General features: G+C 40.2%; 2 protein-coding genes across 2 annotated transcripts in view; one reads left to right on the top strand and one right to left on the bottom strand.

Moving 5' to 3' along the window:
• The window catches only part of man1b1b (mannosidase, alpha, class 1B, member 1b), an 18,712-nt gene extending 4,863 nt beyond the window's left edge, over positions 1-13,849 (top strand). The window contains exons 9-15 of the mRNA XM_051422307.1: positions 689-837; positions 1,802-1,990; positions 5,435-5,625; positions 6,503-6,623; positions 7,976-8,170; positions 8,434-8,565; positions 10,438-13,849. Of these exons, the coding sequence (XP_051278267.1) occupies positions 689-837; positions 1,802-1,990; positions 5,435-5,625; positions 6,503-6,623; positions 7,976-8,170; positions 8,434-8,565; positions 10,438-10,644 (1,184 nt within the window). The 3' untranslated portion in view covers positions 10,645-13,849. The remainder of the gene's footprint in view (positions 1-688; positions 838-1,801; positions 1,991-5,434; positions 5,626-6,502; positions 6,624-7,975; positions 8,171-8,433; positions 8,566-10,437) is intronic.
• On the bottom strand, positions 13,805-24,378 carry dpp7 (dipeptidyl-peptidase 7). Its single transcript, XM_051422331.1, has 13 exons — positions 24,214-24,378; positions 23,481-23,607; positions 23,260-23,399; positions 21,438-21,601; positions 20,020-20,155; positions 19,712-19,793; positions 19,133-19,299; positions 17,678-17,738; positions 17,082-17,200; positions 16,124-16,280; positions 15,750-15,814; positions 15,602-15,672; positions 13,805-15,503 (listed from the first exon to the last, which is right to left on the bottom strand). The coding sequence occupies exons 1-13, from the start codon at positions 24,298-24,300 to the stop codon at positions 15,392-15,394; spliced, it is 1,488 nt and encodes a 495-aa protein (XP_051278291.1). The 5' UTR covers positions 24,301-24,378; the 3' UTR covers positions 13,805-15,391.

Genomic DNA, 24,378 nt, shown 5'->3' with positions numbered 1-24,378 from the left:
TGATTGCTGATTGAAAAATCAATGTAGTAACAATTTACATACTTATTACTGATAAAAGCTTTGAGGGTCTGGAAATGTTTGGATACTTATACCTTGAAAGAGCTTGAATTTTACTCTGAATCCTGTGTAACAACAAAATGTGGTATTAGAAAAACCAAACAATAATACACAAAAAATCTGTCTTCTAACATATAGTCACCTCCAGTGTGCTTGAAAAATTGGGAGCTTCTAGAGAATGGCAGCTGTAGTCAGAAGCAGTGTCACAGTACAAAAGATTGTCTCAAAATGTATCAAATCTTCTATAAAAAACCTTCTCAAACCACTCCTGCAACATAAAGCACTTCTCCACAGCTGATCAGTATGTTCAGAATGCTCCAAACACTCATTGTTTCTCCACAACAGAGGTAAATGGATGACTCTGTCACAATCTCCACTCTGGATAGCTCCAAAGTTCATTCAGAAGTAGCATATTTAGTCATTTATCAGTATATTGAGTGGCGTCAATTAAAATGAAAGGGATGAAACATTTCATCATAATAAGACGAGTTTCAGTTTAATCTCAATTTAAACCAGTTAAATTTATATAATTTCAGATTATATTGGTTGGTTTATTATTTTGGGGAAAATTTATTTTATAAATATATAATATTAAATACATTTAAAATGTATTGTGAAAATATTGTTGCAGAATTTGAAGAGGCAAAGGCGTGGGTCGCCACAGAGCTCACATTCAATAAGAATGTAGATGTCAACCTGTTTGAAAGCACCATCCGCATCCTGGGAGGCCTGCTGAGTACCCACCATCTGACTGGAGACACCATGTTCTTAGACAAAGCTGTGAGTCAACATGCATGCACTTCAAACTTCACTCCAAAAATCTAATGATGCAAGCACGTTGTAGAATGCAGAGAACAGCACCTTGTCCACATTCTTCAACTGCCAGTAATTATGCAGACAGAGCTGTATCTTGTTTTTAGCGTCCCTAACACCTCAGACTCCTTACCACCAAAGCTGTGAGACACAAGGGTTGCTACTTTAACTTTAAACTACACATACATAAACATGGAAGTGTCTGAAATGCTTGCAGCTGTTTCTGATCCTCCTAGTTGCTCAAATAAATGTACACATTTTCTCATGGAGCACTCATTGAAATAGTTGTGAATAAGTGTGTCATTGCCAAATCTCTAAGTATTTACTCCACACTTGTGGTGTTTATTCTCACAAACCCAGTTGCTTCCTGTCCCAGCTTTTAAAACCTATTGTACAAACCATAGCCTGAAAACGGCATATTGGGGAGCATCCAGTGTAAAATGTAGTGTAGAGGGTTCAACAGTCTGGTAATGTTATTTGTTTACTGAATGTAAGGCTGGAACTGGATTTTATATTTTCAGTATTCATTAATTTTTTTTTGTGATTTAATAACTGGGTGTAAGTTATTGTACATTAATCTTATTTTAACTGACTGGTCTTAATGGTTTGAGCAGTAGAAAAGCTACATAAAGAACCTTTTGCAACCTACAGTCACTTGAGTAAAATGTCCCTCTAATCATATCTGCTGATTTTTCTGGCTGAAACAAGCTGTAAACCGCAAATCAAAGCTTTCAGCCCTCAGTGACACACAAGAGCAAACAATATGAGCCCTACCACAAACAACAACACGACTCAAAGTGGCTGAGAACACAATGCAAAACTTCACACCATCCATGATAAGAATCAAATGCAAGTCAGTAAAGTTTTGCTTGTGGTTTTCATGCCTTTCAGCTGCAAACGCATGCATGTAATCTGCAGTCTTCCTCTGCAGAAAGACATCGGCTCCAGGCTGATGTCAGCCTTCAACACCCCGTCCAAGATCCCCTACTCCGATGTGAACATTGGGAAGGGCACAGCCCACCCTCCTCGTTGGACCTCAGACAGCACTGTGGCGGAGGTTACAAGCATCCAGCTGGAATTCAGAGAGCTTGCCCGCCTCACACAGGAACCACATTACCAGGTAATTGACCAAAAGATACAACCATGCTGATCCAGGGTCTACGCAGAGTTAAGAGTGGCACATAGCAGGGCTCCAGAGTGCGACCAAAATTTTTAAGTGCGACTTATAATTTTTCTTGGTCGCACTGGTGCACCTGACGCTGCCCGGGTGAAAACATAAATTTATTTCGCAAGCGCTTCATCTCTGTGTTCTCCTGTGACCAAACTCACACACTCATGGTAGGATCATATCTTGTTCTAAACCAATAAGAGACAGAGCTCGGGCGGGTCTTTGCCTCTGATTGGCTGTGGTCCTGTTCACTGCGCTAAGTTGCATGTGTTTAAAAATTGCACGCGACCTGAGCGCCAGAATAGCTGACTAACTGAAACGGAAAAATAAAATAAACGCGACAAAACGAGGGAAAATGAAGAGAGGCATATTGAAAGATTTTTTTTAATAAGAAAACCAAGCCTACAACCAGCCCTACTACTATAATCCCGTCCATCCCGTCAAGACACGGAGCCCTCGGTCCCTGGTGAGATACCAAGCCCCGGTCCTTCAGTCTCGGAACCAGAGGAGGAGACAACCAAGTCTGGGATAGAGCCCGGCTCCGAGACCCAAATTAAAAAGGTCAAAATATATTCCTTCAGACAGGACTGGCTGAAACAATTTCCCTGGCTGAGGTACAACAAAGGACGTAACGCAATGCACTGCGTGTACTGTCAGCAGTGCGGTCAGAATATGGCCGGAAATAGTGCATTTGTGAGCGGGTCAACAACGTTTCGTATCGAAACTTTAAAAAAACATAACATGTCTAAAAAACACACGATATGCCGTGACAAGTGTGTGTAGAGAAAGTGGCCCCTCTGCCAGCTGCATTTCAGCGGCAGGTAGTAGTAATCATTATTGTTATCATTAATAATTATTTTACTTGAAATGTTTGAGTTTGAAATGTTCAATTTCAGCTCAGTGAAGCACTTTAAACACTTTATTTTTCTTTTTATATATAATTGTGCTTCAAGTAAAGACAAGCATTTCTCTACACCTTATTCTTGTTTAAAAATCATTCACATTATATGAAAGTTAGAGAGAGAGCAATAAAAAGGTGACCTTATGGCGTTAAAGGCAACGCAATGAAAAATTTGGGTGCACCTACATTTTGTGCTGGTGCACCAAAAAAAAAAAAGTTATGCGCACCAGTGCAACCAATGCAAAAAGTTAGTCTGGAGCCCTGCATAGGTTCAGCATTCCATTTGTAATGTGGCTAAAACAACTTGATGTCATTATGTTGTTCCAACATTACATTATGACCCTTCTAAACAGCACTGACAGATACCACTTCCCATCTGCAGGTGCCGTTTTAAAACTGGTTTGTAGTGTCCTGAAGATTTTACTCAATTATTTCAGTCCTACAATAAGTTGAAAGCACAGTTGAGGCTGACAAAGAACCATAGAACCAAGTGTGGTTGAGCCTAACAAGATGAGATAACCTTTTTATAGGATTTGTTTTGCTCACTTTTGTGGTGAGGATCTAGGAGTAGTTAAATTATCTGGCCATTGTTTTATCCATCCAGTAATATTGTGTGACTTTTTGGTGTGTCATTAGCATTACAGCCTCACTGGGCTGCTAGCGTGGCTATAGATGGTCAACATTGAGAACTACGACAGAGAACTCTTTATGTAGACTGGGTACGTTAGCTTTTACTAGTGTGATCTTGTATGCATTGATACCTATTGGGTTTGATATCAGCTGCTGCTTTCGTTGCCTTGCAGCAGCCATTTCATCTCTCCCATCGGACTGTGGTTAGCTGTCAACTACAGGCTAATAATTTCGAGAGATGGGCCACATTCGAAACCCCAGAAGTCTTGTTAACATGGTACGTGCCTTAGCCTGAGCTGCAAGGATTACCCTTAAAAGCAAGTTTTGAGAAGACCTAGGAAAAAAAAACACACTGATTTTGTTAGCATGAGAATGTACTTGAAATGCTAAATGCCCAGTCAACTATACTCTTGGTTACTGGAACAGTCAAAACCCAGTCAGCTTCCATCTTTAATCTGCAGCAGCGCCTAAAACCCAGTCATGTTTAGTCATATGTTGGGTTACAGAAACAAAACGCATGAACCTTGTAGCCCCATTTTGGTGTTGACTGACTGAATGTCCTGCAGCTTTTCTGAAAACCTGTTAGGTTTTTTGCAGTAAATTGTAATATTTTTGCACATCAGGAGATTGTTTCGAGAATTCACTGATAATCATATGATTCTGTAAGTGTAATATGTAATTGTTGTTAAAAGAAACAGTAAAACTTTATAAGTACTTATTGGGGTTGGTAAATGTCATAGAAGTAGTTGGTGAGCAGTCCTGTAGTTTCAGACTATGTGCTATCAACATTTTCAGATCTGTGTTGGAAAGGGCCGTGATTGATACAATGTATTACTAGTTGCTTCTTTTCACCTTATAGTTAGGAGTGTCACCACAAGGGTGTAATATGATCAGGGTTTCACACTCGAACCTCCCCTGAAACACAGCCACATCAATGCAGAAACATTGACTAATTGGTAGATGTTTTTGAATGGGAAGCCAGTGAGGGATGATCTCCTTGTTAATTCCCTAAGACTAACTTTTTTCCCCTTTAACCACCTGATGCTGCTACCATGATTTGTTTTTGCCCACTGCCAGCCATTCTTCTGACTTGGTCCGTCCCTTTTTCCAGAAATACTGCAAGGATTAATACAAATTACAAGCTTATGTAAATAATGCTGGGATTGGTTACATTTGTCCTGATTCTTGCAACTGAGTGGAGTATATAAAAAAGGGAAGGTGAATCATTTTCTCAGACAATTTTATTTCTCTATATAGAGTAAGCAGCTGTGTCAAATTCTGTGGCACACGCCAAGGTTTGCTAGTTTTAGTGGAGAGGAGAATCTAGACGGGCTATTCTAGTAGGGAAGTACTACTGTTGTTGTGGAGGATACACAGTACATGGTTTTTTTTTTTTTTAGATAAACATGCACTTAGATCGCAACATATTTCTGCTCTCTGTCACCTATCAATTAATTCAAGCATATTTTCTGTTGGTGTTGAGGGTGGGGTGCTAATTGTCGAAGTGTATTGTTTTGTGGTGTTTTGTGACCAAATTGGTTTTGATTGAAATTGGTGCTGAAGCACCATTAGCTAAATGTCAGGTACTCATTCTTATAATATTCACACCTATTTAAATACTTGAGAGCCTGACATTTTTTTTATTTGTAGCTGCTATGAGTAATTGATTAAGTTGATATGTGAAACTCCAAATGTGCGCTGGAATATTTGAAACTATATTACAGAAAGAGAATTTGTTAAAACTGTTGGCATGGTTTGAAATGAGTTTCCCTGTAATCTAGGATTAGTTACTTCAGTCAGCATATGAATGTAAAACCTAAATCCCCACATCTTAACTCATCTGACGTCTGACCTTGGTGTTCCAGGATGCGGTGGCTGAGGTTATGAAACAGGTCCATAAGCTGGATGGCAAGCTGGATGGTCTTGTGCCCATGTTTATCAACACAAACAATGGACAGTTCACCCATCAAGGCATCTACACACTGGGAGCCAGAGCAGACAGTTACTACGAATACCTGCTGAAGCAATGGATCCAGGGAGGCAAGAAGGAGAACCAGTAAGACGCACTAAAGATACCCAGTATTCACTTTCACAAGTCTAAGTCAAAGTTACATTACTGTCATATTGACGTGAAACAAATTGTAAAAACTCCATTAGCCGGCTTGGGTCGAGCTGAGACAGGCCATTTGCCACGATACAACTTTTCCATGCAAAACTCTAAAAGTGAAGCTCAGTTCAGACCAAAGATTCACAACGAGATAAAACCGTTTTAAATACTATTTCTGAACAAACAGCCCCGGCTTATGAACCTTCTAGAACAATAGTTAAAATCTGCACAGGCCTAAAAAGAATGATGGTGTATAAACAGTTTAGGGACACACTACAGAAAATCCTCATTAAAAAAAAAAAAGCTGGAACCTTTTTGTTTGGAAAATAACTAAGATAATGCATCCTTTTTAGAAAATCATTCATTAATGTCAGTTGACTAAAGTGTTATAGCTCTAGGCGTATGCCTACCACATAGTATTGATTTTAAAATGAAGCAATATTAACTTTAAATTAAAACACTATAAACTCAGTCTGAGTCATATGTAGAGATGGAAGTGTTGATGCTATTCTGGCAGCACTGGCAGCATTTGGTGACTTTGGCTGTGTCAGTGGGACTGATGAAAGATTAATAAAGTGAAACAATCCCCTCCAGACACAGGCTTAGATTAAGCAGCTTTGAATGTCTGCGTTATTTGTTGGAAGTGTGTGTTTGTGTCACTGGGGTTTGGCCTACATTAGTTGACATGTATGCTGGGTCCAAAGGACGATGGAAAAAGCTACATTTCACTCTACTGGCTGTTGTAACTGTGTTTAAGTTACTTCCCCATTCACTGTTAAACATAGAACGTTGTTCCTGAAGTGTCATTCTCTGTGTGTGATTTTAGGCTCTTGGAGGACTATCTGCAGGCAATAGAGGGTGTAAAGAAGAACCTGTTGCAGAAGTCTTCACCAAATGGTCTCACCTTTGTTGGAGAGCTCTCACATGGACAGTTCAGCCCTAAAATGGTCAGTGATCATCAAACACCACCCCCACGGTTCTCCTGCTGGTCTGTCTTAATCTTAGTTCATCTACCTTATCAAATGCAGATTCATTTTAATACATTTTTTTTTATTTCTAAGGTTCTCTCCTGTTGACCAAATTGGTCCAAGTCTGTTCCAGTCTTGGTCAGTTGGTCGGCAGATAAATTCATGTGTGTGATGTTAAAAGTGTTAAAAACACAACTGGCCTTAAAAGCGAGTAAAAGGAAAACTAGTGTGATGTTCAGTATATTGTCTGGTCTTTTCTTTTGTGCCTAAACGGATAGCAAAAACGAATAATTTTCTAAATAAGTCATAACTAAATATGGACAAACCTTCTGAGCTGACTGTATGTAATTTGGTTTAAGTGAAGATTGCTAATATTAATTATTAATTTTGTTGTTTATCTAAGAGATGAACATAACTGATCAACTAGGAAGCTGCAGAGATTAGGGATGGGCATCGATTTTCCAATATTCGAATAGTCATTAAATCATAAAAAATCGAATAGTTCATCGTATCTGGAAAAAAAATATGTTGTATTACCGGCGCCCTCGCACGGGGGCAGCGTAGCACTTGATGATACACAGTGTGGCGGGCTAGATGCCAAGCTGTAGAAGGAAACAAACAGAAGAAGATATGATGGAGAGATTACTGAAGCAACCGTCAAAAAGTTCCATGTGGAGCTATTTCAAAAAAAGAAGTGACACAGAGGTACAATGTAAACTCTGCGAGGAAAAGCTTTTGTATAGCTTTTATAGCTTTTCGTACTGGTGGAAAACTAACGAAAACAAATATGCCCAACTGGCAAAATTAGCGAGTGCATCCTTGTGTGTGCCCGCCACATCTGTGCCGTCGGAGAGGGCGTTTTCCAAGGCGGGACTTATTGTAAATAGACTTCGCTCCCGTTTAAAAAAAAATAGGCTGCAGTCGTAAACTATTGCTCGGATTATGAAGACGGGCGGGCATTTTAAAAATGTTCACGTCAGCGATGCTGTCTCTCAGGTATGTTCAGTTGTTCAGTAAAATATTATTATTGCTTGAAGTCACCGCACTATGTGTTCAGTGTAACAGTTCTATAATGTTGTGCTGTGAATTGCATCACTGTCAAAATAAAAAGACAGAGTTCTGAAAAATCGCGGCGGATCTCTTTCTGAGCAAAGGGGGGGATATTATTAGATTAATATTCGAATATTAATCGATTAGTACCCCACGTTTATCGAATAGTACTTTTGCCTGAAATGCACATCCCTAGCAGAGATGAAACTTCATTCAAATTAATTTATGAATTTATAAACTAATAAATCTTGCTACTGTTCTCTCTTCTTGTGGATTTTTAGGACCATCTAGTGTGTTTCCTGCCAGGCACTCTGGCCCTTGGTGCTCACAACGGCCTGCCTGCTGATCACATGGATCTGGCCAAACAGCTGATGGAGACCTGCTACCAAATGTACGTCCAGATGGAGACTGGCCTCAGTCCAGAGATCGTCCACTTCAACATGCATCAGGGCAGCACCCGAGACATCGACGTAAAGGTAGGTACAGATAGTGCTGTAAAAGTGTTCACTCCTAATTCTGCTACTGTCCTTTCAGACCTAAACTGTCATTCTTGATTAGGGCATTGCCTAAAGTGAGTGAAATGTGACCCAAACTTCCCAACATGAAAATGTTCTGCAGTAGAAATGCAGCAAATGCGACCTGCAAAGGTTTAGGAAGAGATTCTAAGTTAAGCAGATGTAAATACTATCAGATGTGGCTCATAATTTAGTATTTGTCTTCTTTGTACTCTCTGTGATAGCTTGCAGACAGACACAACCTCCTGAGACCAGAGACAGTGGAGAGTCTCTTCTACCTGTACAGGTTCACCAAGGACCGCAAGTACCAAGACTGGGGCTATGAGATTTTCCAAAACTTTAACAAGTACACCAAGGTCAGTAAAATGAAGTATACACTGCTCTGTCTGTATCAAATGATGTAAGGAACAGTGTGTTAGGTGGTCTTCTGTAGGACAAAATCATGTCAAATGCAGGTCTGTTGTCTAATGCACAGCTGGTACCTCACAGGATAAAGCTTGGTAACATCTGTCATCATCATCAGTTTATACCACATGGAAAGTACACTACAGGGCCTAAAGTCAGTGGGCAAACATATGTATTACTGAGTTCAGGTGTTTGAGCTACACCCATTGCTAACAGGTGCATAACTCACCTCTCAGTGCTATTAAGTGGTTGGAGCATCAGCAGCTCAGTGGTAGTAGTGTTGGTAGACCACGCAAACTCAGAGTGAGGCTGAAGCATGTAGCACATAAAAATGGGTTCAATCACTACAGAGTTAACTGCCTCTGGAAGCAACATCAGCAAACAAACTGTGCACCAAGAGCTTCATGAAATACGTTTCCATGGTCAAGCAGCTGCATGCAAGCCTCACATCAGCAGCTGGAGTGGTATAAAGAATGTGCTTTTTACAGTTTGGGCTTGGCCCCTTAGGTCCAGTGAAGAGTCTTTTTAAGGCTACAGGACACGAAGACATTGTAGCCAATTGGGTGCTTCCAACTCTGTGGGGACAGGTTCGGGAAGGCCCTTTGCTATTCCAGTTTGGCTCTGACCCTGTGCACAAGGCAAGGTCTATGACGACATGGTTTGGTGTGGAGGAACTGGCTTGGGCTGCCACAGCCTGTGTGACCTGTTTATAGTAATGGACATTTTGTTGTAATCCTCTCGGACTGGAATTTTCTACTGTGACCTGCATTTATAATCTTGCCATCTTATCGCGGATGGCATTTTTACAAGCTTCTTGAATGGGGGTTGGGGGTTGGGGATTGGGGGTAAAAACACTTCAGTAGGACATCACTCCCCCCGACATCCCTACTCACTTGGGTGGCAATATTTTCTTGAGCCCCTACTATTGACCTGCCTGCCCAGCCTAAACCAAACAGGTCCTGACAAAGTATTTGGTTGCAGATTGCAGAACATTCTGTTGCATAGAGTGTAGGGTGCCTGGTTAGCTCAGTGGGTAGAGCTGGCGACCCATGTACTGAGGCTGCAGCGGCCCACCGTTCGAATTCGACCTGCGGCCATTTGCTGCGTGTCATCCCCTCTCTCTCTGCCCCCCTTTCCTGTCTGTCTTCAGCTGTCTCTATCAAATGAAGGCAATAATGGCTAAAAAAAAAAAACTGTTCAGGCTGGGAAAAGAGAGCTTGCCAGTCTATTGCAAAACAGTTCCTTCACTCATGCGTAAAAAAAAATTGGGTAAAACAATTATTGCATCCTCTGGTTTGGTATCTGGTTCAGGTTTCAGATTTGGCAGAACCAGTTGGGTTCATCCAGGTTGGGTCATGGTTGTGAATCAGGCTGCGTTTCAGTTTCAGTGCAGAGCTCTCTAACCGTATCGTATTTTTACTGCACTGATTGCCTCAGTGTCTTTCTGCTTGAGTCTTTATTTTTCCTGTTTTTTTAATAGCTCACAGAAAGTCTAGTCCAGTGTGTTATTATATAAGCAGCCAGTCATACATTTGTTAAATATACCTTCTGAAAAACTTCTTTACTTTAATCATCTTGTCAAGGGAAAAGCTTTAAAACTACCAAACCCCAATGTATTTCCTTACAAATATCCTTCTCTCTTGAAGAATGTGTAAAGGCATTTTATTCTAACTACTACTGCTGCGGCTGTTCATTCACATCTTCTGTGTTAGTAGTTAAACATTTTGCAACCCTGATGTAGGGTAAGCAAAAAACTCCTTTTGTGTTCTAAAATATTGCGAGTGGATTGTGTTAATGCTGACAATGTGTGTGTTTGGCCTCAGGTTTCCTCCGGTGGCTACACCTCCATCAATAATGTACGTGACCCAGACTACCCAAGCCCCCGAGACAAGATGGAGAGCTTCTTCCTGGGAGAGACCCTGAAATATCTGTACCTGCTCTTCTCAGACGACCCCAACCTCATCAGCCTAGACCAGTATGTCTTCAACACTGAAGCTCATCCTCTGCCTATATGGCCTTCCACTGCATGACACACACAAGAATGCAAATGGCAGGTAAAACTGCATGAACACACAGCAAACATCTCAGGGTTGGTCTAATACCAAGATAATTCCTTTGTCTGCGGTCTCAGTAACTGAATGTTAATCTGAACACAGAGGGAAAAATCCTCCTTTTTTACTGATTGAATCAACTGTTTGCTGTGTGCTAATAGCCATGGGAAAATGACAGCCTTGCTGAGTTTGTGGATACGCCTTGTTTATTTATTGGACTGTTTTCATGTTTTCACTGGTACAGTGTATGCTGGAGAAGCAGAGGAAGGTTTCTGTCATCCGCATTAAAGAAAAACCTGATTGTAACTTGAATCAAAGATGTCTTAATCACATTATGTGAATGAGGAGGAGTTGGGCTGATACAGGTGTTTGAAAGCTGCTTGTAGCTTATTTTGGTTACAGTTGTGCTCACTGTATTTCTTATCATCTCCCTTTCAAGTCTCATCCCTGCATTGTATTCCTATTACAGTAAAACAGCATTTAACCCATTATGAAACAAAGCCTGTGTCTGCCCTGGTGGCCTGACCCTGGGAGTGACAGCTGGCTGGTAGCCTTTTTGTAGCAAAATGTTGACAGCAGCCACCAGCTGCCTGAACTGAACCCAACTCCTGCCTACTGCGCCTACAACCTGAGCACTCTGCACAGGGGTTTGACTCTTGCAGGGATACAAGGAAAGCTTATTCCTAACCACACTGTGTGTAATATAGTGGAAGTGCTCTAGCTAGATCTATTCTCAGATGGCGCCTCTCCTCTGCTTGAAACCAGGAAATAAAGCTTTTGCAATTGTTTACCTTCCTGATGGGGCAAGAGCCCTCAGTCTCTATATTTGCTGTCCCACGCAGCATTCATGTCATACTGGAAATGTGAAACAAGGCAGTAGGAGCACTACTGCTGCTGTCCACAGGGGCCGCTAACATCAACACAAAAAGACTTTGAGTTGGCTTTCAGTAAAAGTAATAGGCATCATCTGTATAGCTAGACCGATGATGATAGTGAAAACTCATGGCTCCATATGAAGGAGGGTACCGTACTGAATGGATTTTTTGCAAACTGGTAACCAAAAGTTGTCCCAGTGGCCTATGATTGTCTTCGTAAAATATGCCCGATACCACAAATTTTACTCTTTAAGACATACCTTTAAGTAGGGATAGACCGATTCATCAAATTTGATATTAAGCACTTTTTCAAGTATCGGTATCTTTTAGTTATGTGATTGCAGGTAAATTATTAAAGTTCTACTTTGGCTGAAGAACTTGTACTTTACTTGAGTATTTCCATTTTATGCCAAAGTCGTACTTGCATACTTCCATGCCACCGCTGGTTATTCTAAATTATGCCATGGTAATTTGAATTTTTACTGCAAATGTAGTATTAGTTCCAATTAGTTCAAAGTATCCTTGATTATTAATAATCTGTATTGGCTCTGAAAAAAACCTATTAATCAATCCCTACTTTTAAGTGATTTATGTGGTTGGTGGAACTGGCTCTCCTTTCAACCCGTTTATCCCCATATGACATGAATGCAGCATTAGTGTGTACTTGGGACTCAGATGACCTTGGTCTGCTTCCAGTTGTTGCCCAGCAGCAGATTTACTAATGAACTGTGAAGCTTTTGTTAAATGAGAACAGTAATGGGTTCTTTGCGTCTTTGATGTTTTTGTTTTTGAGCAGCTGATTGTTTCAGAATGTTCTATTTCTTTCACATTTTCCTTGGTAAGGTGTAGAGTACATTAGTTTTCAAGTGAGAAATTAATAGTGAGATTTGAAATATACATTTAGCATAATATATTGATTTGTAGTGTATATTTAAAGGTCTAATTGCAGCCATCTTAATGCAGTGAGCTCTCCTTGTGCATTTGTTTAGTTTCTGTAGTAGCAGGAGCTTCAGAGCAGCCATTCCTGTAAATATTACTAGTTTACATCATAGCTCCACTACCTTTTTGTTTTTAAGAACTTTATCAATTTGTATTGAGACCATTGAAACTTGTATGGTTTTTTTTCTTCCTTGGTGTTTGTCTCACGTGTGCCTTCAACATTCAAAACTGTTAACTGTCTGTTACTTTCCATTCAAGCTAACTCTCCATGTATATGTTGCTGATTTGCTACAGCATACGGTCATTGTGATCATTTCAGTGTTTACACTGTTTTTACAGTAGGTAGTACAATGAAATAAGGGTTAATATTTCATGCAGTCCCTCAAAGCAACTTTACATAGTGTGTGTGCGTGCGTCTGTCTCTGTCCTGCCTTTAAGGGCTCTGTGGGATCCCTCCCTGGATGCATTTCAGCAGAATTCCTAAGCCAAAGATGTACTGAACATGTAATCAACCCTGGTGTTCCAATTTGTTTGGGGTTTTAACGATGAAAAGCCATTTCTCCAAAGCCACTCTTTCAGGAAAAACAAAAAAAAGGATATTGAGTGCTTTTGATGAGTTTCACCAGTGTGGGTTTTAAAGACTGATTTCCTTCTATTTTAGCTGCAACCACTGAGCCGACTGCACACACACAGCTGTGACAATAAGGAACCAGAGTTTTTTCATTCTGTTGGCATACATTTATTTGCAGTGACACCACCAGAATTTTAAGTGTACTTGGTGTACTATAAACCTTATTTAGACTACAGTGCAAGACAAATACAGCTGTAATTATCATGTATTTGAGGAGTTCAGAGCCTGGAGCTCTATCTTGGAGCAGCTGTTGTAATTGGGGATGGGAGGCCCCATTACTTATTATTATGGGATACTGAGTTAGTTTTTCCAGGGATTTAAAAGTTTGCAACATACTGCCATTTTATATAATTTTTTTGGGCAAAATGATCTTTGTTAATAGTCATACTACAAATGGTTGAAACATTTTGGAATTTCAGAGTACATCTATTACAGAAACTGTTGCAATTACATATGAACTCTGGTTGTAGACCCACATTGTGTTAGATTTGCTGTAATTAGAAGATAGCTGTAAAAGTTTGTAGGTTTCTATCTGAACGATCATCTTGAATTCATTTCTACTCAAAACCAGCCATGTTAGTGGGTGGTGGGCATTTATTCAATTTGTTTGCTTTTTAATTTATGTCACACACTTTCTCAAACATACAAAATGTATTGTTGATGTCACCTGGTGTATGATAAACGCTGGATCGGCTTTAATTTTGTAAATGTAGACATTAAAGAGATTTTATTGAACAAACACATTTTTGTTGATCATTGAGTCATAAAACAAAGCAAGTCTAGATGGTGGTGGTACGTAAATGGTTTTGCTTTTGATGTCCTAGGAATACAGTGAGGTCAGTGAAGCCCTTGCAAGGAGCGCCATGGCATAGCTGGCAGCGTGAGGCAGACGGGTAGTGTAGACAGTAGAATTCAAATACATACAAGTGGTCTGTGAGGATTGGAAAACAGTGGTACAGTAACCATTGTGAGTAAATGTAATTTTCTATTTTATATTATACTGTTGAAATAATACTCTATAGTATTTGGACTCCATGGCTCTTCTAACCAAAGGCCAAGTGTGGGAGGTTTTGGTTTCTGGGGCCCTCACCACATTCTGTGTGTTTCTACATGATTTGACATACTATTGTTACTTTTATTTAAATATTCCTTTGACCCAAATCCACACTGTACCAATACTAAAAAGCTCTACACCGTAGAGCTGGAATTGCAATTCACTTGCCAAAAATGACTTGAGCCAAGATTATAGACCTTTATCATTTCATGTCATTTTGACATGAAATAGCAGGGTACACACAGGTGTTACCAATGATGCTAATTAAGACTCCATTCCATTTAGTGTAGCAGAGCCTTTACAGTGAGCCAACATGCACAATAGCAGCACCCTCACTCTGTTTGACCTGAGTGGAACTGAACCTTAATCTGTATCACTGGTAACACCTGTATGTACCCTACTATCAAAATGGCGGCTGTGGACAGATATTCCACGATTGTAATGGGAACATCTTTCTGATCTGCTGGTTGGACAATGCAAGGCTTTTTAAATACTTTCAAAAAATCCTTATAGCGCACTTTTTCCATTTTTAGCCAAACTGTTTGAGGTGAAAAGTGATAAACACATTCTATACCCACTGACTACAGCTGGTGTGCAGAGTGGAATACAATATCGACTCCAATATTTCCTGTACAACTTTGAAGTAGGGCTGTCACAATATACCGATATTGATGATAATCATGGTATAAAATTAAATAATGACTTTGTAAATAATTTAAATTCTGTTCTCACATTGTGGTTCAAACTCCAACATAGTAGGTGGCAGTAATGTATCTTAACACAGTGAGAGTACACCGATCAGCCATAACATTGTTAGCACCTGGTGGTCAGAATGTTCTGCAGCCCCATACCAACAAACTGCTCTGCACTGTGTTCTGACCCCTTTCTGTCCGAACCAGCATTAACTGTTTCAGCAGTTTGAGCTACAGTAGCTCGTCTGTTGGATCGGACCACACGGGCCGACCTTCACTGTCTAATATATCCCACCCACTGACAGGAGCCATGATAACCAGATAATCAGTGCTCACAATCTTATGGCTGATCGGTGTAATTCATTTGCCAAAATAATGTCGTTACTGTGAATTATTGTTGTGTAGAGTAAATCGATCGTGACAGCCCTTGTTTGAAGTGAACCTGAATTGTGCTACAGTGGTGTCAAACTATTTGATTTATGATCTGACAGGAAATAACTAGATTTATGCATTTCCAGTCCTGAAACAAAGTGCTTTAAGATGACTGCCTTAATCTGGTCCTCTCCATCTTCACCCACTGTGCGATGAGGTCTGCTTCTGTCTTCCTGGCCCTGACTACTGACACTGGATCAGCATCATTAGATCCTCTGCAGAAAATGACAAATGTCAGCTTACATGTTTGCTTTGGGAGTTCAGGAAAAAAAAAGAAATGAATGGGTCTCCAGGGGCCAACATTTCACTGTACCTCAGGTCCAGGTGATGGGCTCCTCCAGAAATGTTGATCGCTATCAGTGATGAGCTCAAGGACTTGCGCACCTAAATGGCAGAGATTGAGTGAGACTGAAAGCAGCGACTTCAGTTTACTGAAGTGTACTCACTTGGTTTAATCTTACCCCTCCATTTGCCCATGGGTCCAGATCTCCATTGGAGAAAATGATGTTGCTGGCTGTGGAGAGGGCTGATCACAAGGGGAGTGCTTATTAGATACAAAAACACGTGGAGATATATGGGAATATTCAGGAAAGAACCAATAACAAAGCATTCATTGCAGAGGGCCTACAGTGCCTAACACTGGAAATATCTGTAAGCTAAAAAAAAAATACATTCTAATATTACTGTACAGTTACCAAACTTCCCCACAGTAAGTGTCTGTCCAAATCCCTACACCTATTGTCTGGAGCAATTGTGTACCTGGTCTGGTATAGGCCAACCAGGCACTTAAGTTTGCAGTTTGTGTGCTAACTCAGGAAACTCAACGAGAGCTCACCGTCTCCCCAGAACTGGATTTTGAGCCAGTCTGGTCGTGGAACCACAGCCCAGCGCTTGGAGCAGTAAAGCTCGCGGTCTTTCTCAGTGAAGGGCATGGGAGGAAACATGTCTGTCACATTGTTGCTCTCATAGCACAGATCGATCTCTGTGCACGCCTGCAAACACAACAGAGGCAGGGTAAGTGTTAGTATGACAGTTTGTATGTCCAAGTTGACAGAAAATGCCTGTATTGTAACTTTTTTTTTCTTAAACAAGTAGTGTACTATGTATACAATGTACATATCCATTAAATGTCTGCCTGTATGAATGCACATTGGTATTGGTATAGAGGTGGGAAAACATTTTTACATTACTATCAGCACCAAATCCATGCATAAAACTCAAACTGTACACACAGACAAACATGCATACACATTATTTTGGTCCAATTTATTAAACTTCAGTTTGCATATCGATACTCGTGCCTGTAGCACCACTCATTAGACCTCTCAGTAAGAAGACAGCAAATAAACAGTAAACTGATTATATTGCACAGGGCTGTGGCTAATTGTAGCACCCATACCACTAACTCATCACATGTACCTGTAAACCATCATCGCACTGATATCTCAGTCATCATCAAACATCAGATGGAATGATAAAGAATGTTGTGTATGTTGCACAATTATAAATACTAATGCATAAACAATGCTTTATTAGGATTCATCTCTCAACTTACTTCATGTCTATCTTATCATTTCATCTGTAGCTATCTCTTACATTGGGTGTATGATGGTCTGAAGTATGTGTGAGGTTTTAATGTGTGTTTACACATCTGGCCCCTGAAGTCACTGTCGTTACTAATCCGCAGTCCTAAAATCTAAGACTTGACAACCTGAAATGATTATACACTGACAATTTGATCAGGTTACATACAAATACTAGTCTCTGACGTGTAGTGGTGGTTAGTGGGGTACCTGGTAGTCCCAGGCCAGGCTGTCAAAGCCCAGTCCGCAGCCGGTGGGATCAGCACACTCCAAATACAGATTGTACAGGTCAAAACAAGTCAGCAGCCCAGTAGAGTTGTACACGATCCCTGCAGGATAGCATTGTGTTAACATCAGCGGAGGTTACTGAAGTTTCTTGATATGGAAGTTTCTTACGTGTCTATCAGCTGTAACAGAGATCAGGTAGACAGTGTGTTGTATTTCAGTTCCATTCACTCCCATTATGAGTTTATTTCTTTTTAGGGCCATAAATATTCTGGATTCTTTCAAATGAACTTTTTACACTTCAGTCACCAGGAGAACACAGGCAGAGCACCCTGGGTTCACACAGACACCACCAAACAATTGCTCGCCATTGTATACTCAAAGAACAAGGACTTAGAAGTAAATCTAAAGCTGGCCACTGCCCTCTAGTGTCTGCTGACATGAAATACATCTGAGCACTATGTCCACACAACTTTATTCACTAATCTCTCAAATAATATGAAATCCAGTCTGAAACAAAGTGGCAAGGGTTTTAGATTCCACTTACCAGGCTGCTTTAAATAAGAGTTCATATCCAGTACCTGCTGTGTTCCTGAGGTTAGTGAGCAGGTCCGATCCACTCAGCATGGTTTCACAGGCCACCTGAAAACAAAGTTATACATCTCTCGTTCAAACAAATCTGGACTCACATCTGCTCATTTATAACCATGGCTGCATTTCTATTTACAGATATTTATGTTTTATTTCTATGAATATAATCTATGTTTTTCTTTGGCATACCATGCAGACTTGTCGCTCATATTTTATTTCCATGACTTCTTTTAAAACCACTGCTCATCCTTTATCACACTTAACTGAGGAGCTATAGACTAACAAAGTCAATGCAGAAGAGCATCTGCACACTCAAATCTGTGCAAAGAATATTATTTATTATGCAAGCCTCAATGCAGAACACCTGTGTCAGTTAGTTGTACTTGTGTGGGTAGACAACAAGGGGATTGCAGTCCTACCTACAATGGACTACAAATTACAGACAGGTAAGGTAACATGTACTGCATGTGGGAACTCCCTCTACTGATTTTTCTTCTAGTCTTCGGATGTGTAAAGTTATTGGTTCTCTAAGTGTTACGCCATCATGCCAAAATGAACATGAATAATTTCCTTGTTTAAGGGGAGTCAGGAGAGTCCGTTTAGGGTTAGGTCCTCTTTTATGAATTAAGAGAAGTGGGTTCTTAAAATGTTAGGTGAGGACTGGATCTGGGGTCCAGATATGCCAATATTTCAGGATAGTGTTCTTAATGTGAGTCTGTTGAAATGCCCATGTGATTACTCCTCACAGAGGGGGTGGTTTTTTTTACACAGTAGTTGGACATTTTTTATGACAAAAGCCAGAAACAGAGAATGGAGAAATAGAGACTCTCTTTATGAAGAAAAGACTTCATAAAGTGTTTTTCCAAAGTTGAAGTTTGCTACTACTGGTAGAGCAGCTAATAACTGCACAGGTTCTACCCGGTTTCCTAGAAATAGTTTTCAAATGTATTATTACACAGAAAGGGAAAAGTAGAACTGAAATGTGCACACATTGCAGGGTGACACCAGCGCAGTAATGGTGACTTGTTCACTTCCCCGGATTCATGCATAGACACATGCCGGTTTGTAGTCCATTATACCTGGCTATTTTACCACTACTGACTTCCTGTTTAAAAGAAACAGGGTTCCCACATCTTCTTAAACATCAAATTCAAGGATCCAGTGCAACATAGTTTGAGACACAGATCAAGGCTAATACCTGTTACAACACTGAGAATGAAAACACTGGGAGAGACACATGCAGACAGCGGTACGCAGTCTATTTACTGAAGTTAAGTAAAAGAAATATCAATAACTATCAATGCTACTGTCAACACTTTCAATGATCCATGTCTCTTTTCAAACGCTTTCTAAGTTGAACTTTTTTCCTTCATATTCAAAAACCTTCGAAAGACCTGTGGGAACCATGAAAAGAAGGTGTAAATCCTCCCTCCAGCTGTGTGTACCTTTACGGGGTTGGCAGGCATGTTGCCCATGAAGTGAGTGCTGTAGGGGTAATCCAGCATGGCCATCAGAGTGAAGGCGTTCCTCAGCAGGCCGTTCAGCTGGTGGATATCCTGAGCAGATGATGGTGGCTTACACAGGGAGAACTCTGACTGGATGCAGCTATAATCTGGTAAGAGCAATAGCAGTGAGTTCATCTTCATGTAATATTTATTAGTTTTCTTCCAGATTTCAACACGAGGCCAGGAGAATTTCTTGACATTAAACAAAAAAAATCCAAGTCGGGCGCCCGGTTAGCTCAGTGAGTAGAGACCCATATACCGAGGCTGAGTCCTTGCTACAGCGGCCCAGGGTTCGAGTCCGACCTGCGGCCCTTTGCAGCGTGTCATCCCCTCTCTCTACTCCCCTTTCCTGTTTACCTTCGGCTGTCTCTATCAATTAAAGGCAATAAAAGCCCCCCAAAAAATATACTTTAAAAATGAAATAATATATAATAAAAAAAAATCCAAGTGTTATTACTGCCTTAGCAACATAATAGTGTCCAATATTTCTTTTGGCCATCTTGTCTTTAGAGGATTTACCTTCCCGTTCAGCTAATTCTTTCAGCTGGTGGAAAGCTCCTCTTACTGCATCTCTGCATTCAGGGGCAACATTCTCAAAATCCTGAGAAAGACAGACAAAGATCATAAGCCAACCTGCACAAATGTGTAAAATGACTAATTATTTGCTATAGTGTACCGGTTAAACTAAACTTCTAACACTTTCAGGACGAAAAAGTACCTGGAATATAACAGCTGCCACATTTTCAGATATTCTGGAATCTTTTTTTTAGGTTTATGTAGAGTCTGAATAACAAGGTGGGTGACAAAAAGTAGATCTGTGCACTTACAGCTGTAACATCTCTGAAAAACTGCCTGGAGTCTCCCAGACCAGCAGTGGACAGTATGGGGGCGCTGGCAGCCAGAGCTCCAGCCACAATGTTTGGATACTTGAGTCTCATATAGACCGACAGCATTCCACCATAACTGCAGGGAGATGAGATAGCACAACAGGACATAATATAAAGACATAATACTAATAATGTGCATCTTCTATTTTAGAACAAATCTGCTGAGGAATAACTGGATTAGTTATCAACAATAATACAGAGAAACTTGTCATGGAGTCATTCAGTACATCATAAAAGTGAAAGCATACTGTAAGTACAAAACGACTCAGATAACCTTCTGAAACCTGACAATGGAGCTCCTGTTAGATGTGGCATCTGATTTCCAACTAGAATTCACCCTGGAGGGGTTTTCAGGATTATACTACATTCAGTGTCAGAATAGCTGTCAGACGCCACAAAATCAAACCAGTTCCAAACAACCGACGACACTGTGCCTTTTTTGGGGACGAGCTCATCCTGGCTTGCTGCCGTGTTGTGTGTATCTGTGGAGAGGCGGGGGGAGGGGTCAGCACACTCTGACCTACGGGAGCCCAAAGGGAGCACCAGTGTTGTGGAAGTTCAAGAGAAAACCGATTTTAACTAAAAATAAATCGTGTTTAACTACGAATTCGAATTAATCGATAAAATCGATTTATCGCCCGGCCCTACTCCATACTGTGGTCTGTTGGACTTGAACCGGCGACCCTCCGCCAAGTCCCTACACACTGAGCTACTGAAGCCCACAAGTTAGGCCTAGGCAATAAAATAATAGCAATATATATCTGCAATAGAACCTTAAGAAAATTGTTCAATAGAATATTGATAGTCTAACTTAAATACAAACCGCCTTGAAAGCACATATCGAATATGGCCGAGCTCATAAACACCCTATCATGTCCGTTGATAACGGAGCATGCTATGAGTGAGTCACCCTTTGGGGTACACAACGTCGTCAGTCCCCTGGGCCACTACAGCAAGACCTCGGTACATGGGCCGTACATTAGCTCTCCGGGGCGCCCTGTGCATCTTCTTTAAAATTCATTTGAGCACCATGGACAAAAAATATCAAGAAACTGAAGAAAGCAGAAGGTTCAATGGACTCAAAGAATCGGGGGGGAGTGTAAACTTGCATATTACAATGATTTCTTTTGGTGTATGTGGAAAATTCAATACCAAATTAGTGAGAGATCTAAACTCTGCCACTAACAATCCACTCTTGTTATGTTATCACTTATGAAGAGATCACTTTTTCAAGGGCACTCAAAAAGTAAGTTATATTTTCAAGCTTCAGGTAAACAACCACTGTCAGAGCGATTACTTATGTAAGAAATAAAAACTTCTGAGGAGCCTAACAACACTAACAGCAGTGTGGATCCTACCTGCCACCAAACACGATGACGGGACAGTCAGTGGCTGCCAGCTGCTGTTTCAGCTCAGTGATCATGACAGCGTAGTCAGCGAGGGCCTGCTCCACCGTCAGCAGGCCGATCTGAGGGATGTTGAAGGAGTCTTTGCCAAACGGCAGAGATTTGCCATAGTACCTCTGGAAGAGGGAGAGGAGGACAAGAAGACATTCAAAACAAAATGCAGGCAATGTCAGAGCTGCAGTAAACCCCCGCTCCACATCGGGACATCATGCTCTTGTATGTGGATGTGATCCAACCTGTCATCTTTATTATGTGACTCGCTGTTAGGGCACTAAAACTACTGTCTGGCTTCTGGCTAGATAAGCTGATGGAGAATGTTTCATTATTAAATTTAAAATCATTTCAACTCTGGAACTACATTTAAAAAGGTCCAGTGTGTAACATTCAGGAGGATCTATTGTCAGAAATGGAATATAATATTTATAGCTATGTTTTCATTAGTATAATCAGCTGAATATAAGAATCATTGTGTTTTCATTATCTTCGAATGAGCTCTTTCTATCTATAGACGCCACGGGTCGCTTTCATTATATTAAAATTGGATATCTGCAAAGTAACTGGTAACTAAAGATATCAAATAAATGTAGTGGAGCAAAAAGTACGATACTTGCCTCCAAAATGTAATTGAGTGGAGTACAAGTAACTTTAAAATTGTACTTTCATACAATACTTGAGTGGATGTTCTTATTCTAAATTCTGACACTGAGATTGTAACTTATTATTATTATTGCAGAAATATAGTCGGTACCAGGGTGCGAGAGTCCTTGCTACAGCAGCCTTGGGTTTGAATCTGACCTGTAGTAATCAAACTCAATTCAATCTCAGATGTTAAATGTTGAATGTTGAAGAACTTGGTATAAATAAATGCAGTCTTAATTTGCCAAAATGTATTTAATTGACCCACTATCTGGTCAAAGAATGAGTAAACAAGATCTGAGCAGACATTTGATGTCAGCTTTCAGTTCTTTGAGTCCTCGGTGCTACAGACACATTTTGGTTGGTAGGTGACTAGAATAGCAGTGAGATGCAATACCCAGCCATATGTTTCACATATTTCAATATCAGAAGGTCCCATCTTGCTGCTCTTTTTCCCTCAAATATTGACATTAAATACATTTAATGATAAATCTGCCTAAGACTTTTTACTTTTCTTAGTGCTGCATTTCATTCACTCCCAGCCTCCAATCAAACGCTTTCTCTTGAGGTTAACATAAAATAGGTCTTAAATTGCTTTCATAATGAGGGAAAATATGTACTGGTTCCATATTTCATTTTGTAGTTGTTACAGCATAATCAACACTTTTTTTTTTCTCCAAAAAACACATTTAAAAGAGATACAATAACATTAACTCCATTAATCCAATCAAATTTAATACAGTTTTTAACGCCTGAAATCCTGATTATTGGATTTAGACTTTTTAAAGACTTGGGGAGACTTTATTTCACAGTATCATTGGAATGCTTGATATACACCTGCGTAAAAATGATAAATATATTTAAATAAATTCTAAGGCCTCTATTTTAACCTTAAAAAAGCAAGAGTTTCCATAGTCATACCAACTGATTACATTTGCAGTGGTGGTTGGTTGGGAGAGTGAAAATCAGCTGATTGTATGAGTCAAACTTTAACCAACCATTTCCCATTTTCCTCTGTCACATGATCTGCAAACTGTACCCAGTCATAACTGTTTGAGCGACAAACATGTAGTCATAAATGGCAATACTGTATGCATTAGCCTGCACTGTGAGATGATTTGCACCAGTGTTCTCTTACATGTTCAGCAAATATGACCAAGGCTCTCTGCTGAGCAGCTAACTCTGTGATGAAACCAGAGTTGAGCGCAAACTCCAGAATGTTTCCCTCATTGCCGGTGTAGAAGAAAATAGGACCATAACCTTTCTTCCAGTACTCATCTTAAAGGAGAGGAAAAACCGGAACACAATAAGTTATTTGCTCATGTATTTGTTCCATTTAAAGTGGGAAATAGGTCTCACCTGTGATCAGGTATCGCTGACTGAATGTCCCGTTCCCCATGCTGTTAAAGTTGAAGTGGTCCATAGTCTGAGTGAAATACTTCTCTTTGAACTGGGGTTCTGTCTTGGATCCATGATGTTTTCCTGACTATATAAATGACAGTAATTATTCTGTTCTTCATAAAGCTCTTCAAAAGCTCAAACAATACACACCAGAAGTTAAAAGGGGAGAATAAAACAGGGATATCATCTCAAGTATCATAGAGCAGTGCTGCTTTAAACTGGGTTCCTCGAAATGATCACTTTAAGTTCAGGTTTCGTAGGTAATGTCAAACCAAACTCTATTCAAGAAACAAGACATTCATTAATGTCTTATAAGAAAAACATACATACAACAATAGAATTTACTTTTGAAGACCTGTGGATAACATTATATCTCCACTCTTCGATTCGGCTTACATCTGACACCATTTAACAGTATTTATATTATTAATAACATACACTTTAACGTGGTTAACCCTTAGCACCCAATCCATTTTACGAGAAATTTCCTCAAGTTTTATTTGAATAAACTAAAAGTACTCCTTCGGTCGTCACAAATGTGTCAGAGTTTAAGTGACTTTGTGTCAGGTGTGTAACGTTAGACAATGACGAGCAGTCGAGCAAGAGACGTTTGAATTAAGTTTTGTCTAAAGCGGAACTGAGGTTTCAGAAGAACAATAGCAAACACTGAAAACTAAAATATTAACATTACCTCACAGTAACCGGACGGCAAGCCACGGAGCCCCTCGACAGAAAACACGGTTACCGTTACCGCCAGAACAGCTAATATCTTCCTCATGTTGCAGAGAGGACAGAGCTACAAAACACACAGCTGCACACATTACTGTATTACTCTCCACCGCGCCTGCGCATACCC

The sequence above is a fragment of the Dicentrarchus labrax genome, unplaced genomic scaffold, assembly GCF_905237075.1.
Source record: "Dicentrarchus labrax unplaced genomic scaffold, dlabrax2021, whole genome shotgun sequence".
Lineage (NCBI taxonomy): Eukaryota > Metazoa > Chordata > Actinopteri > Moronidae > Dicentrarchus > Dicentrarchus labrax.
This window is presented reverse-complemented; position numbering and strand designations above follow the sequence as displayed.